This window comes from Mercenaria mercenaria, chromosome 4 (assembly GCF_021730395.1).
Source record: "Mercenaria mercenaria strain notata chromosome 4, MADL_Memer_1, whole genome shotgun sequence".
NCBI lineage: Eukaryota > Metazoa > Mollusca > Bivalvia > Venerida > Veneridae > Mercenaria > Mercenaria mercenaria.
The window spans coordinates 92,127,898-92,141,362 of record NC_069364.1 but is presented as its reverse complement, the minus strand read 5'-3'; the positions used below and the strand labels follow the sequence as shown (position 1 = coordinate 92,141,362).

General features: G+C 35.4%; 1 protein-coding gene across 1 annotated transcript in view; it reads right to left on the bottom strand.

Annotated features, from left to right (window-relative positions):
• The window catches only part of LOC123552442 (uncharacterized), a 30,708-nt gene that overhangs the window by 8,454 nt on the left and 8,789 nt on the right, over positions 1-13,465 (bottom strand). The window contains exons 10-11 of the mRNA XM_053542331.1: positions 11,553-11,720; positions 10,116-10,148 (exon numbers count right to left, since the gene is read on the bottom strand). Of these exons, the coding sequence (XP_053398306.1) occupies positions 10,116-10,148; positions 11,553-11,720 (201 nt within the window). The remainder of the gene's footprint in view (positions 1-10,115; positions 10,149-11,552; positions 11,721-13,465) is intronic.

The following is a 13,465-nucleotide window of genomic DNA, read 5'->3' as shown; positions in this document are numbered from 1 at the left end:
CATTCCATGCAAAGCATAGTTGTAAATACATGTACACTACTGACTACTCAGACTAGTGCACAAACTAAACCAACTAGAGCTAATGCGGCTTGATATATTATGTTATAATTAAGTTATTAAGCATATATCTATTTCGTGAATTTAGAAAAAAATAGCATTTGATAATTTTACGTTTTTATTTATTTATTAATAACTCCCTTATATCTTTAAACGATGTTTCAGCAAATAACTTTTTATTTACACTACAGTAAGTTCTTTGATTTTTATGCCCCCGAAGGTGGGCATATTAAAATCGCACTGTCAGTCCGTTCATCCGTCCGACCGGAACATTGCAAATTCTTGTCCGGGCTGTAACTCTGCCATCCACGAAGGGATTTGAAATAGCTTGGCATAAATATTTACCTTAATGAGACGACGTTTCATACGTAAGACCCAGACCCCTAGCTACAAGGTCAAGGTCACACGTACAAGTCAAACGTTAATAGGATCTGTTTCGTGTCCGGTTCTAAGGATAATAGGATCTTTTTCGTGTCCGGTATATAACTCTGTCATCCATGAAGGGATTTTGAAACAACTTGGTATAACGTTTACCATAATGAGACAACGTGTCACGCGCAAGACCCAGACCCCTAGCTCCAAGATCAAGGTCACACTTAGAAGTCTAGTTGAAGATTAATAGGGTCTGTTTCATGTCCGGTTCGTAACTCTGCCATTCATCAAGGGATTTCGAAATAGCTTGGCATAAATATCCCCCATAACAAGTAAACGTGTTATGCACAAAAACCAGACCCCTAACTCTAAGATCAAGGTCACATTTAGAGGTTAAAGGTTAACATGGCCTGTTTCTTGTCCGTTCCATAACTCTTCCATCGATGAAGAGATTTTAAAGTTACTTGGCATAAACTTTTCCTATATTGAGATGACCTGTCAGACGCAAGAACAAGATCCCTAGCTTCAAGGTCAAGGTCAAACTTAAAAGTCAAAGGTTAATATTGTATGTTTCTTGTCCGGTCAATAACTTTGCCATTCATCAAAGGATGTTAAAATTACTTGTCTCAATCCCTCCATATAATGAGTTGGTGTGTCATGCTCAAGACCCAGACCCCTAACTCCAAGGTCAAGGTTACCTTCAGAGAATCTTTTTTTATCTGGTCAAAAAATAATTCATACTCAATCTGACTAAAGTACTTGATCTTCTAAATAGTCCAACCCGGGACCCCTCGCTTACAAGGCGAGTGCCCTACAGACTGAGCTAACCGGCTGTCTGACACCTTACGTGACCAAGTCATGATTTCTCTCAAAACACGAGGGCGCAGTTATAAGAATTGTATATATGGAAACCCAGGCTAAATATAGATTTTTTAAACTTCTGCTTTAACATAAAAATGTTGTAAGTAAGGCTCTGATAGCGGAAGGGTCGTCAGAACGAGGCTATCAATAGCACGTCTTCAGATCTAATGTGCGTAGCGTTAATTGGAGATGTACTTTAGTCAGATTGATTCATACCTAAACTATTCTGGCATATTTTGCGCAGACAACTGTAGCATTCTTGGACACACTTCGGGGCGTTTGTCACTAATAGTTCAATTTTAGATACTAAGTATATTTTGAGAGTTTGAGTTATATATACTTGTATTTTTCCCTATAAAATGTCGAGGTCAGTAGTGGCTGATTGTCAAGTTACCTTAAAGACGCACCACAAAATAACTGTAATCTTTTGTATTTCCATGATGGTAATGATACATTTTTTGCATGGAGAAAATGAGAAATAGCAAGTGTCTGGTTGCAATTTGACAGTGAGATATATAAGGCTAAGACAATGTTTTTAATGTCTAAATATATTATTAAATTAATGTAGTAGCATGCACGGTACTTCATGTTTTAAGGTGAGTTTAATTAGACCACACTTTGTTTCTACAGTGTAAGATAGATATTATTCTGTTTATAAAACTATACTGAGATGAGAATGACTGAATATGTTTGCAGATGAAGTTGTGAAAACAGGGACTAAATTGTCCACCTGTCATCTAGTAGAATAGCTGTATTATACCAGTATTACCAGAATTATTTGCACCAAGTTCATTTGGGAGGAAAAAGTAGGTCACTAGGTCGTAGTGGGTCTTTCACACTTCTAGTAATTTCTTGAATACCGATGGTTAAAAATAAATACTATAGCCTATTTATTAACGGTAAATGCGAATATGATAATGTTACACACTGATAGCCACACGAGAACTACATGCAGATATAGACTTGTCATAGTACGCTACTGCGGGAAATATAAAGTGGTAGTATTGGACTGGGAATTCATGGCATGAATACAGTTCTGCACTTATGTACAAGGACCTGACATTTAACGAGAATGCTACGACCACCGAAATAGGAATAATTTACCTGTGGTTAGGAACGCCAAGTACAAACACCGAAATGACCATAAATATTCCAGAATTTATAGCAGGCAGGCACAACAAGAAATAAATCCGCTTCTGGTAAGCTCCAAACTCGCCAATCTCCGTCAATACGTTATCAAACTTCATGATGTCAGATAATTACGTTAAAATACTAGTGTGTTTTGTGTTTTTTTTTTTTTTTTCATTTAGATAAATAAAATCTATAGAAGTACATTTTTATTGTTCTGGTCTCTATAATGAATTTCCGAGAATGACAAACAGAAACGATTGCAAGATGTAACTACCCTCACGGTCAAGCGTTACTACTAATCTGTTGGATTAACATGCAAACATAATAAAGTAAATATGGGTTATCTAAGTTGCTTTACATGGTTAAACGGCAACGCTCTGCTATATGCCCTTTTGAAACTTCGCTCGTAAACTACTCACCAAAATAATGTAAACATAATAATTTTTGTTGGGTTTTACGCCACACCGACATAATAATATGTCGACTTTTCAGGAAGTGATGGCGAAAAAGACCTCAGGATCCCTCTTGACTAATTTCAGTTTCGGCCTTAAATGGCATGCTCATGAATATGAAATAATTCTTCATCCCCAGAGGGGTTCGAAACCACAACTGTAATGATCAGATTTTATACAATTTGACACAGAAAATATATATGTTGAGTTAGCTGAACAATAAACCAATAACTTTTTTAACCTTCCGGTTCGTGCTTTACTCGTCTTCTAATCAATCGCGAATCCTTTCTTCCCCTATTTGAACGGTACCGCATTCTTCATGATAGATCACCGAGAAGCATTGTAGAATAGTTTGCAACATCAACGGTTCTAAAAATTAAAGTTGTAAAAATACATCTGTAAGAAGGTTTTGCGCTACATTCCCAGAACATTCTAAACCTGTCAAAAACATGCATATAGTATCATAACTGTGTGTAATGACCACTCTTTGGAAATGAAAAAAAAAGTGTTGATATCTGTCTTTGAAATAAGTTAACACTTGTTTCAGCATTTTATTCTATTTTACGTTATCTTAGATCATTCATTATAATTATGTAGAAAGTTTTAAAAGATTTGAAAACGGACGAAAATTACAGTACAGCTATTTATGTAAAACAATCCGCAGATGTAACGAAATTGAAAGCAGGGCTCCTGCACCAAAAGGCGGCGTAGTTTTTTGCAAAACTTGAAAAATTCTAAATGATATAAAATTCATCTGAAAGGGGCGGTCTCCATAAGGCTGTTTTCCTGGTACAAACAGATTTTGATATATTTTTGGTAACAGTTAGCCTTATGAATGGGCCTTACATCCTGGAAAAAGTTAGCCAATCGGAGCTTTAGTTTTGGGGGAATTATGTCGTAAGTCTGGGTGGGGTAATTCCATACCTATCCTGCCTTACAGAACAAATAGTTGGATTTCAATGTTTTTATATCAGCTGAACTAAAAGTAAAGGGTTATAGTGTGTACGCTATAAACACATACTGACATGATGTAAGACATTTGATTCTGAAGCATACCTTTACAAATATATGCCACTTCATATACACTTTGTAGAATCTTACACATTTTGCATCTACCGTCTTTGCAGAAATCACAACATTTCTTGATACAAGAAGAGAGACAAATCCCATTTATTGAGAATACTTGTTAATGACTAGACATTACAGAATTATTGGGATTTTCTGTGCTTTGCCTGTGAAGTGACTTATTTGCCATTGACTGCAGAAGAAAAAAACATGAAAAAATGCAGAAAATACCAAATTTCTTATTTCAATCCATTTATGTGTAAAAGTAAGTCTGGCCAAATGAATTATACTGTATTTAAAAAAAAAAATTATTCATCACTTTCATGGAAAGAGATATTCTTCTATTCATTTGATGTTGCCAATTTTCTACATATCTCTCTACTAGTAAAGGCATACAGAAATGTCAGCAATCATAAATACCTGATTCAAAGATTCATTTTAATATATTCTGCCTTGAACAACAGCCTTAAGTAATACATCTAACTCTTTATACATTCAAACCTATATGTTGTATTGTCAAATACTGACTAAGCTTTTATTGCGTTATTTAGCAAATGCTTGTGGTACTTCTTCAGTAATGTGGTGTTTCGAAGATTTGCCTTGTTTGAATAAGGATGTGTCACAATAAAGATATAAATGCATAGTGATTTTTACAATTTTGCAGATATCACTTTAGGCCCAGTGTCCAATTAATTTACCTTTTTTCGCAGTATTGAAAATAAAATCTTTACCTTCAACAAAGCTGCAGCATCTTTAGCATTGCCCAGTGAAAACATTCACAGTGACAGTAAATATACACCAGGCTCTTATAGTTGACTGAAAAGTCTTTTCCCCATTGCTTTCACCAGCAACGCTTAGAGAGTGTAAAATCTGTTTGGCAATATCAAATCGATAGCAACGGAGCAATAAAATATGATTTTTAGAGTTAAGTACAGTACATTTCATTGAACATGGCTTACTTTTACACATAAATGAATTGAAATTCTGAAATAAGAAATTTTGGCATTTTCTGCGTTTTTCTCATGTCTTTTTCTGCTTTCTGCAATCAAGGGCAAATAAGTCACTTCACAGGCAAAGCACAGAAAAATCCCAATAATTCTGTAATGTCTAGTCATTAACAAGTATTCTCAATAAATGGGATTTGTCTCTCTTCTTGTATCAAGAAATGTTGTGATTTCCGCAAAGACGGTAAATGTAAAATGTATACAGAGAATAGTAGGTTACTGTCTGATAAATTTAAATTTATTAGGCGAGTTGAAGATAATATATTAAGCGAGGCTCTGCCGAGCCTTATACTTTTTCGTAGACGAGCCTAATCTATTTAATTTTTTTCAGACAGTAATCTAATATTCTATTTATCCTACCTGCTCAGAAAATTGGGAAAAAGTCGTTGGAAAAAGCAACAGCGTGCAGACTTGACGTCATATATGACGTTTGCAAGTGCAATTCAATTTATGGCTAAAATTGAAAAAAATGCAGTAACTTTTTTGGTTTTTGGATAAAAACTTTTGATATTGCCACTTATTTTCTTAGTTAGAACATTTCCAATACAATGATAACAGTTTCAATGAAAATTTTCGGCTGATGTGCTCTAAAAGTGAAAAATAGCGACAACTTTTTTTTCAGGATAAAAACCTTTGATTTGACCACTCATTTTCTAAGTTAAGAAATTGCAATATAATGGTGATGGTTTCAAAGCTAAATTTTGATAAAATATGTGATTTCAAAAGTTCACGCAAATTGACACTGACTAGATAAAGCAAAGTTTATTAGGCAGGCCGAATTTGTGCTTTATCTTGTATGAGGGTAGGTTAAAGATTCTACAAAGTGCATATGAAGTGGCATATTTTTGTAAAGGTATGCTTCAGAATCAAATGTCTTACATCATGTCAGTATGTGTTTATAGCGTACACACTATAACCCTTTACTTTTAGTTAAGCTGATATAAAAACATTGAAATCCAACTATTTGTTCTGTAAGGCAGGACAGGTATGGAATTACCCCACCCACACTTAAGAAATAATTCTCTCAAAACTAAAGCTCTGATTGGCTAACTATTTCTGGGATGTAAAGCCGATTCATAAGGCTAACTGTTAGCAAAACTATATCAAAATCTGTTTGTACCAGGAAAACAGCCTTATGGAGAACATCCCTTTTGTTGAACCATAAGAAAAATTCTAATATGCCTGTCTCTGTCAAAACACACTTACGCTAGAATGACGTCACGTTAACGTGCGTTGACCTCAAAGCTTTTGTTGCGACCAAGAAAGAACGCTACTATATTTTATCTACTGTTTTAGATTAAGGGCATATTAGAACGGAAATAATTCATAGCAAAGGCGTGTTTTAACACAATTTATACACTCGGGCGGTAATACATCGTGCAACTACATCATTACGCCCGACGTATAACCGTCCATCGTGCAAAGATAGTGATAAAACACTCTTTTGCTATAAATTATTTCTTAAATTTTAAGAATACGAGGTCGTAATCTGGTTGGCTTTGTGTATAGAATTTTCAAATGTATAAAATATTTGTGTTTGTCTGTGATGACATTAAAATATATATGCTTATTCTTTCACAGGATTTTGTCGACTTTCTACTACGGTTAAGGATGGCGAGAGATTCAGCACTTCGAAAGATTTTTGTGCGACCAACTATGCACAGGACAAATCTACACGTCACAACCCATGCCATTGCTATAAAGGTAATGGAAATAATGGAATTGTATGTTAATGCCAGTGGTTCTATCACACTGTCATGTTAGGCTGTTACATGTCATTTGTTTACATTCGTCCGGATAAGGCATGAATATTCATAACTCTTTCCTCTTTAGTCACTTAAACCGGACTATTGCACTGCGGAAGGCACATTGGAATGTATTCCCTCGAATCCCGACGTCACGGGTTTGGATCTCATCTCTTGGCAGAAGCGGAATTTAACCGCTCTCAGCATAACTCACTTCCTTATTTGAAGACAAGGAAACGGTCACCATATCATAAGAAATGTTTTTCGTGGGTGCTTATTTTACAATTATTGCAAATTATTTAAAGTAGAAACATAAAATGTCCAATACAGTTAATGTTCTGTTGTTAATGAATGTAATTTATTAATTAATTTTGCACTGTCTGTTTTTGACCAGGTAGTTGCCTTAATTACTAGTCTAGTATTTCAAAACATTTTTTTTAAATAAGTTCTATCGCCTTCTGATGGATTTATATATATTTACTGCTGTCATTACACATTTTTAATTAATTGTTGAATTTTCACTGTGAACTATTTCTGGTGATGTGACAGTATGTTTTCACTGGTACGGAACTACAAAATTGGCTTAAACCATTGAGAAGATACAAAATAAAGACTCGTGGCCACGCAACGTTTTTAGATTTCTTACACTTTACTCACGGCTACACCACTCGTGAAGAAGATCTATCTGGTGTTCACTAGAAGAATTCTTAAACTCACAGACTGAGCTTGAAATCAGCCATAGATCAGCCTCGAAATGCTTCAACACTTGACTGGTCGTCTCTGAGAAGTATCTTCATAAAAATACCGCGTTATGTCAGCTTTATAATCTTGGAGCCAAATATCATACATGTCCTGACTTAGTGGGAGTTAAATAGGAATTGTGTCAAGATACGTACTTGTTCATAATAGCTTAGTATACCAGCCTTATCTGTCTGTAGCATCGATGTATCATGTGTATAGATGCACTGATTCCTATATATTTTGAAAAGTGTTTAATTTCAGGTTTTGATTTCGAAGAACAATGCTGTAGGCGTGGAGTATGTTAGGAATGGACAGAAACGTACAGAAGGTGCTAATAAGGAAGGTGGTGCATACTTGCCGGTGGTGCTATCGGCTCGGCTCAGCTTCTTATGCTGTCAGGTGTCGGACCCAAAGATCAACTGACCAAACTTAAGGTGGATTTATCAGTTGATATTCGACATTGTCATAAAATTCTGTGTTATCAGTCAGAATAATTGACCACGGAAGATAAAATAAGTCGTGGCTAAAACTGTTGTAATAGGATTAAAGTTCTTGAGCGCATTCTCGAATAAGGAATAAGTAACTAGGTACTTTTTGTTACTTATGCCTTATTCAAATGCGAATAAGTAACTTACTTATTGTCTGGCAGACACATTAACACCAGATAAAGTGTCTCATCTCCTACAAAACGTGTTCTGAACACATCTCATATCTATTTCACCGAAAAATCATATAAGTCGAATAAGTCATAAGTAACAAAAAGTATCTACCTCTTTTTATAGTTACTTATTCCTTATTCGAAAAAAGGAACTTTCTCGTCATATCTCTAGACACACAATTAAGCTCTAGGTCCCGTCATTGCACCTCTTGTCACTAAAGGTGTAGGATGGTCAGTTATTTGATGCACCTTATTCAGATACGTAATTAAAAGTACATTTTGAGGTCTAAAACATTTTTAAAGACAAACTCATAAAAAGGGCCAACGAATTTCTTTATCCTCAGATCGCACGTCGACTTCTCTAAGAATGAAGAAACATGCATATTGTCCTCCCCAATTGTGTTTTCCAAGAATAAGTTCATAAATGGCCAGATTGGCTAAAACTATGATAAACTTCGTTATGTGCAAATCTAGTACTCGGACTTTATTAACTGAATCAGCAATAGGCTTTTAACATTTCGTTGAATATAAAGAAGTATTTCTTGTGTGTTTTGAAGTGTCCATGGCAGAACTGTACCCTGTCCGGAATACAAAGGTTGTGTAAATAATGCAATTTCTTTTTTTAGTGAAATCTACAAAAAGATCTTTCAGAAGCATAAATCTCAACCAATCAAAAAGCGGAATTTTATTATATTACATAATAGTAAAGTTGAATGTACTCCATGATCCCAAAGGACCAGAAAATATGTAACAACACTAAGTTCAAGGAGACATGTTTACATGTTGTTTAATCATTTTTGTAAAGAAACGTTTCTATTTAAAGTTCATCACCGATAAGAACAAAAGTTACCTCAGAGCCTATAACTGCAAAAACATTTAGGCCACTAAATTTCTTATCCATCTTTCTTTCTTTATTATTATTATTATACCAAATTTATATAGCGCTCTTTTCATGATCAATTTCACGTTCAAAGGCGCTTTACATAGTTCAAATGCAGTGACACAGAGCGCATAACTCATCTTCTACTAGTACAGACACAGAGCGATCTGACCAGAGGGACAGAGTGAGTCAAAGCCCCCACGACAGAGAGATCAGAAATCAGATACAGGCTTGTCCGGCTAACTTAGCCTAGCTCGTTTCGAATAGACAGCCTGGTTCTTTAACGTGCCCAGTGTATAGCACTGATACACGCAAAGATTGCCTGGGTTCCTGACCACTACACCTCTAGTTGGGTGGGAAACACTGAAAAGCGTTTCTGAAAATTTCCGAGAAGCTGCCGGGGATCGAACCCCCGACTTCAGGATTGAAAGGCCAGTGTGCAAACCACTGAGCTATCCGTCTTTAACAAAGTTTACAACTAGGATAACCGCCTTATTTCAAAGTTTTACCGTATTTAGATAGCATTCCAGCTTGAGTGAATCATGTCACAGATTTTTTAATAAAAAGATTTGTTTCAATTTTATACCCCATTTTACACATAGCCTTCTCTCTTCACATGATATCAATATATATTGTGATATGATGGCCTCAAACAGGCAATACGGTATGAAATACATTAAAACGATTATCTACTGGGGCTCATACCTAGCCATAAAACTGATGCTGAGAAAGACATTAAATTCCCTTTAGTGACCGATATCATTTTGTACTTACAATCAGTTTATTTTTTTATTTTTACATTTTTTAAAACCCCTGTTCAAAAATGAACAGGTGTGTGTACTTTCTAAACTCAGATATAAAAAATAAGACACAAACGTTTGATAATTAAAGTAAATAAATTTCATAAAGCGTTATCGACCACCTTAAGTACATTAGTTGTGTAGTGTCAGGGTAGGCGATATAGGGCTATACTGCCGATGTTGTACATCTAGTCCGAGTGCGGTAGGTCGTAGGTTCAAACCCTGTCCACGTCATACCAAAGACGTGACAAATGGCACTATGGCTTCCTCGCTTGGCGGTCACAATTAAGAGAATAGTAGTATCAGCCCAGTGTCAGTATAATAGTGACTTGATGGGGTATCATATCACGTTTCTATGGCGTGATATTCCAGTGAGAGAGCACTGTAATGTTAGGCATTGTGCTCACTGCTACAAGTAGATATTGTTCCTTATATGACTGATAAAAATGTAGAAAAAGACGCTAAACCCGAATACACACAAACTTTAATTCATATTTAGAATAATAAATGCGAATGACAGCGGGGTGATTGACAAGACTGACTGTCAAATGATGAGAGTACATTGTAGTAAAACACCATTTATTAACATATACTTATTTGTTTTTGAAAGGGTGCGGAACATTACCAGTCTAAGAGTTGTTGACGCCAGTGTGCTGCCTTCAAGTGTATCTGGAGATATTACAGCCGCAAAGATTATGATAGCCGAGAAAGCCGCGGATCTGATACGGGGACACGAAAGTGTGAGATTTTATAGAAGACTGTCAGAACGCGTTTTGGCATCCACTTAGTTTAATTTCAATATTCAGTAAGATGGAAATTGTGTTAGCCTTTCTCCGCATGCTTTTAAAGTTACAGAGTATAACATATCCTAAATGCGGCGAAGAGGATAAAATCAAAGCAGTAAAAAGTGTGAAATGTGAGTTCAGATATGGAGAGATGCCGAGCACGCACGGGATAACTGAATGCTATGGATCGATGAAATAAAGACATTCTTAGAACCGTCAAAGGCGTTGCCATTCTATACCATGTGTTAATGTGTCATGAAGTTGAAAGAGTTGGAAAAAAGTCCTAAAGTGAGAGCTTGCTTTATGTACGAATGTCTGACACATCTGTTTACCTGCTTACTTATTAAAACAACATACAAACAGTCAACGCTGTATAAAGTCCTCAATTTAAGGAGATACAGAAGTAGTTAAGTTGAAAAAAAGCCCAAATAAAGAACTCCTATATTTTAGCGTTATTGTACATAAATCTGAGACGACATTAAGTCACTTATAGAAGGTATTTCACATACACGTGCTGATATAGTTGTGAACTATTACTATGCACCGCTTAATGAACTGCCGCTGATTACAGCAAGTTATTGTGATATATAAATCCATGACAGAGTGGAAATGTAAAAGGTATGCCGATCCGGCCTAAAATCATGTATATATTTAACTGTATGTTCAAGATATGCAGGTTATCGATAGATGTACAATTTGTTTGTGCTCAAATGTCGTTTAATGTTACATTAGTACCATGTATGATGTATCGTAGTCTAAACAATGACACAGTGAAACTGACAGTAATAGGGAATAACGCATTTAATAGGAATAATTTTGATTTCTGCCATACTTCTGTTATATAAGAATTGATGACGTGGCCATACTTTATACTTGTTCTGTCCTCGAATTATAATCAAGATTTCCTTTCCCATAGACACATTTCAGAACCATAGGGCAAAGTCGATGAATTCTGGAAATATGCATGACGGGGTACGTGTACTTATACAATATCATTCTACTATAACTTTGTATCTGTGTCTCCTTTCTGTTCAGTCTTTTCTGACACCTTGTCAGCATACCCATTTGATTCCATCTCTATTGCCGATTTTATCTCACTGCTTGAGCCATTTTCGTTCATGTATGCGTCATTCACGTAAACGTCTTTTTCGTTTTCCTTCGAAACTTTCCTGCAGCGAAATATTGTTAAGTTTCATGAGAAATTGTTTCATATATATATGTATATCATTTTTAAGGTTGTGGATCTGTTATGACAATCGGCAATTTCCGTGTGAATACGTATTCTTCTCCTTAGGCGACCCGACATTCTCCGGACGTAAATATAGCTCGACAGTACATGGCTGTCCGTAAAATACCGGAGAATGGCGAAATCGCATATGGAGAACGAGTAATTACGTCCACTACCTTAACAGTAACACGAATACAAAGATATTAAAAGTGTGGCTGTGTAATCAGCGTTTATAGTGTTTAGATAAAGTTATATATTTTCTGTAAGACTAAAATATAATATGTCACAATGTCATTGCAATTTTATGTCTTTACCACAGTTTATATCTTTACCCATTTTGCATTCCATGACCTAAATATATGAAAATACACAAAAAAATGATCTAAATACCTGACCTATCCATCCTATGTATTTGTGACAGTATATTTTGATCTTACAAAAATAATGTGTTTGGTGTACAATTGATTTCAGTTAATTTATGTTTTAGAGTATATGTCGTGTAACGAACAGTAGATTTCTGTATTTTGTTAGATAAAAGTAATAAAACAAGATTTCTAATTTCCAGTATATTTATGTTTCTTTTACGCCGTTTTCTTTCCTTCAAACAGGGATTTACAACAGCAATAATGTAACCATTTTCTGTGGGTAGCTGGCAGTTGAACACAAGAATAACCAACTGCCTGCTATTTGTCAGTTGCTTATTTAAAATGTAAATGCAAGCTGGATTAGTTCTGAACTGAGTCAAATGGATTATTTACAACATTCAGGCCTAATCCCTACACATTGATAATGTTCTTTAAAACGTATTAATTTTATGCAGCAGCCAAACAGAACAGGGAATCGGTAAAACCGAATGATGCTCCCCGATGCATGTGCTTGTCCAAAGATGGGGAATAACGTATTAGAAACCAAAAAAAATGGAGATAATAAAAAAGAAGAAAATTGAATAAAGGGAGAAAATTCAAAAACTAGGTAATGCAGAGTTATGGTTCTTTGACAATGCACTTCCCGTCAATGGCCTCTATCATTTTGTGAAGTTTCAACGGAATGCCATCAATACTTTTCAAGTAATGCTCCGGACAAGCCTTATTTTGTATAATAAATGGAGATATTTCAAAAACTAGGTAAAGTAGAGTTGTGGTTCTTTGACACTGCACTTCCCGTCAATGGCCTCTATCCTTTTTTGAAGTTTCAATGAAATGCCATTAATATTTTTTTCAAGTAATGCTCCGGACAGACCTTAGTTTGTATAAGAAAGGGAGATAATTCAAAAACTATGTAAGGTAGAGTTATGATTCTTTGACACTGCACTTTGTCTCAATGGCATATGCTATTATTATGTGAAGTTTCAATCAAATGCCATTAATACTTTTCAAGTTATACTCCGGACAAAAGTGTGACTGACGGACGGAAGGACGGACAAAGCGGCTATAAGCTTGCCCTTCAGGGAGCATAAAAATCCAACTTTAATTCAATTTTGAATGTTTAACTGGCTGCTAGTAGGTAGGTAGTTATCCAAATGCCAAAGTACCAACTGTTCGCTGACATTAACTTTATGATTATATTTACACATGGAATGTATGCACATACATTAGTCACCTTATTGTTACATAAAATAAGACCAACACTACTTAATTTTGATAACACATCATTTAAAGCTACATACTAGAAGCGGGGCCTCCGTGG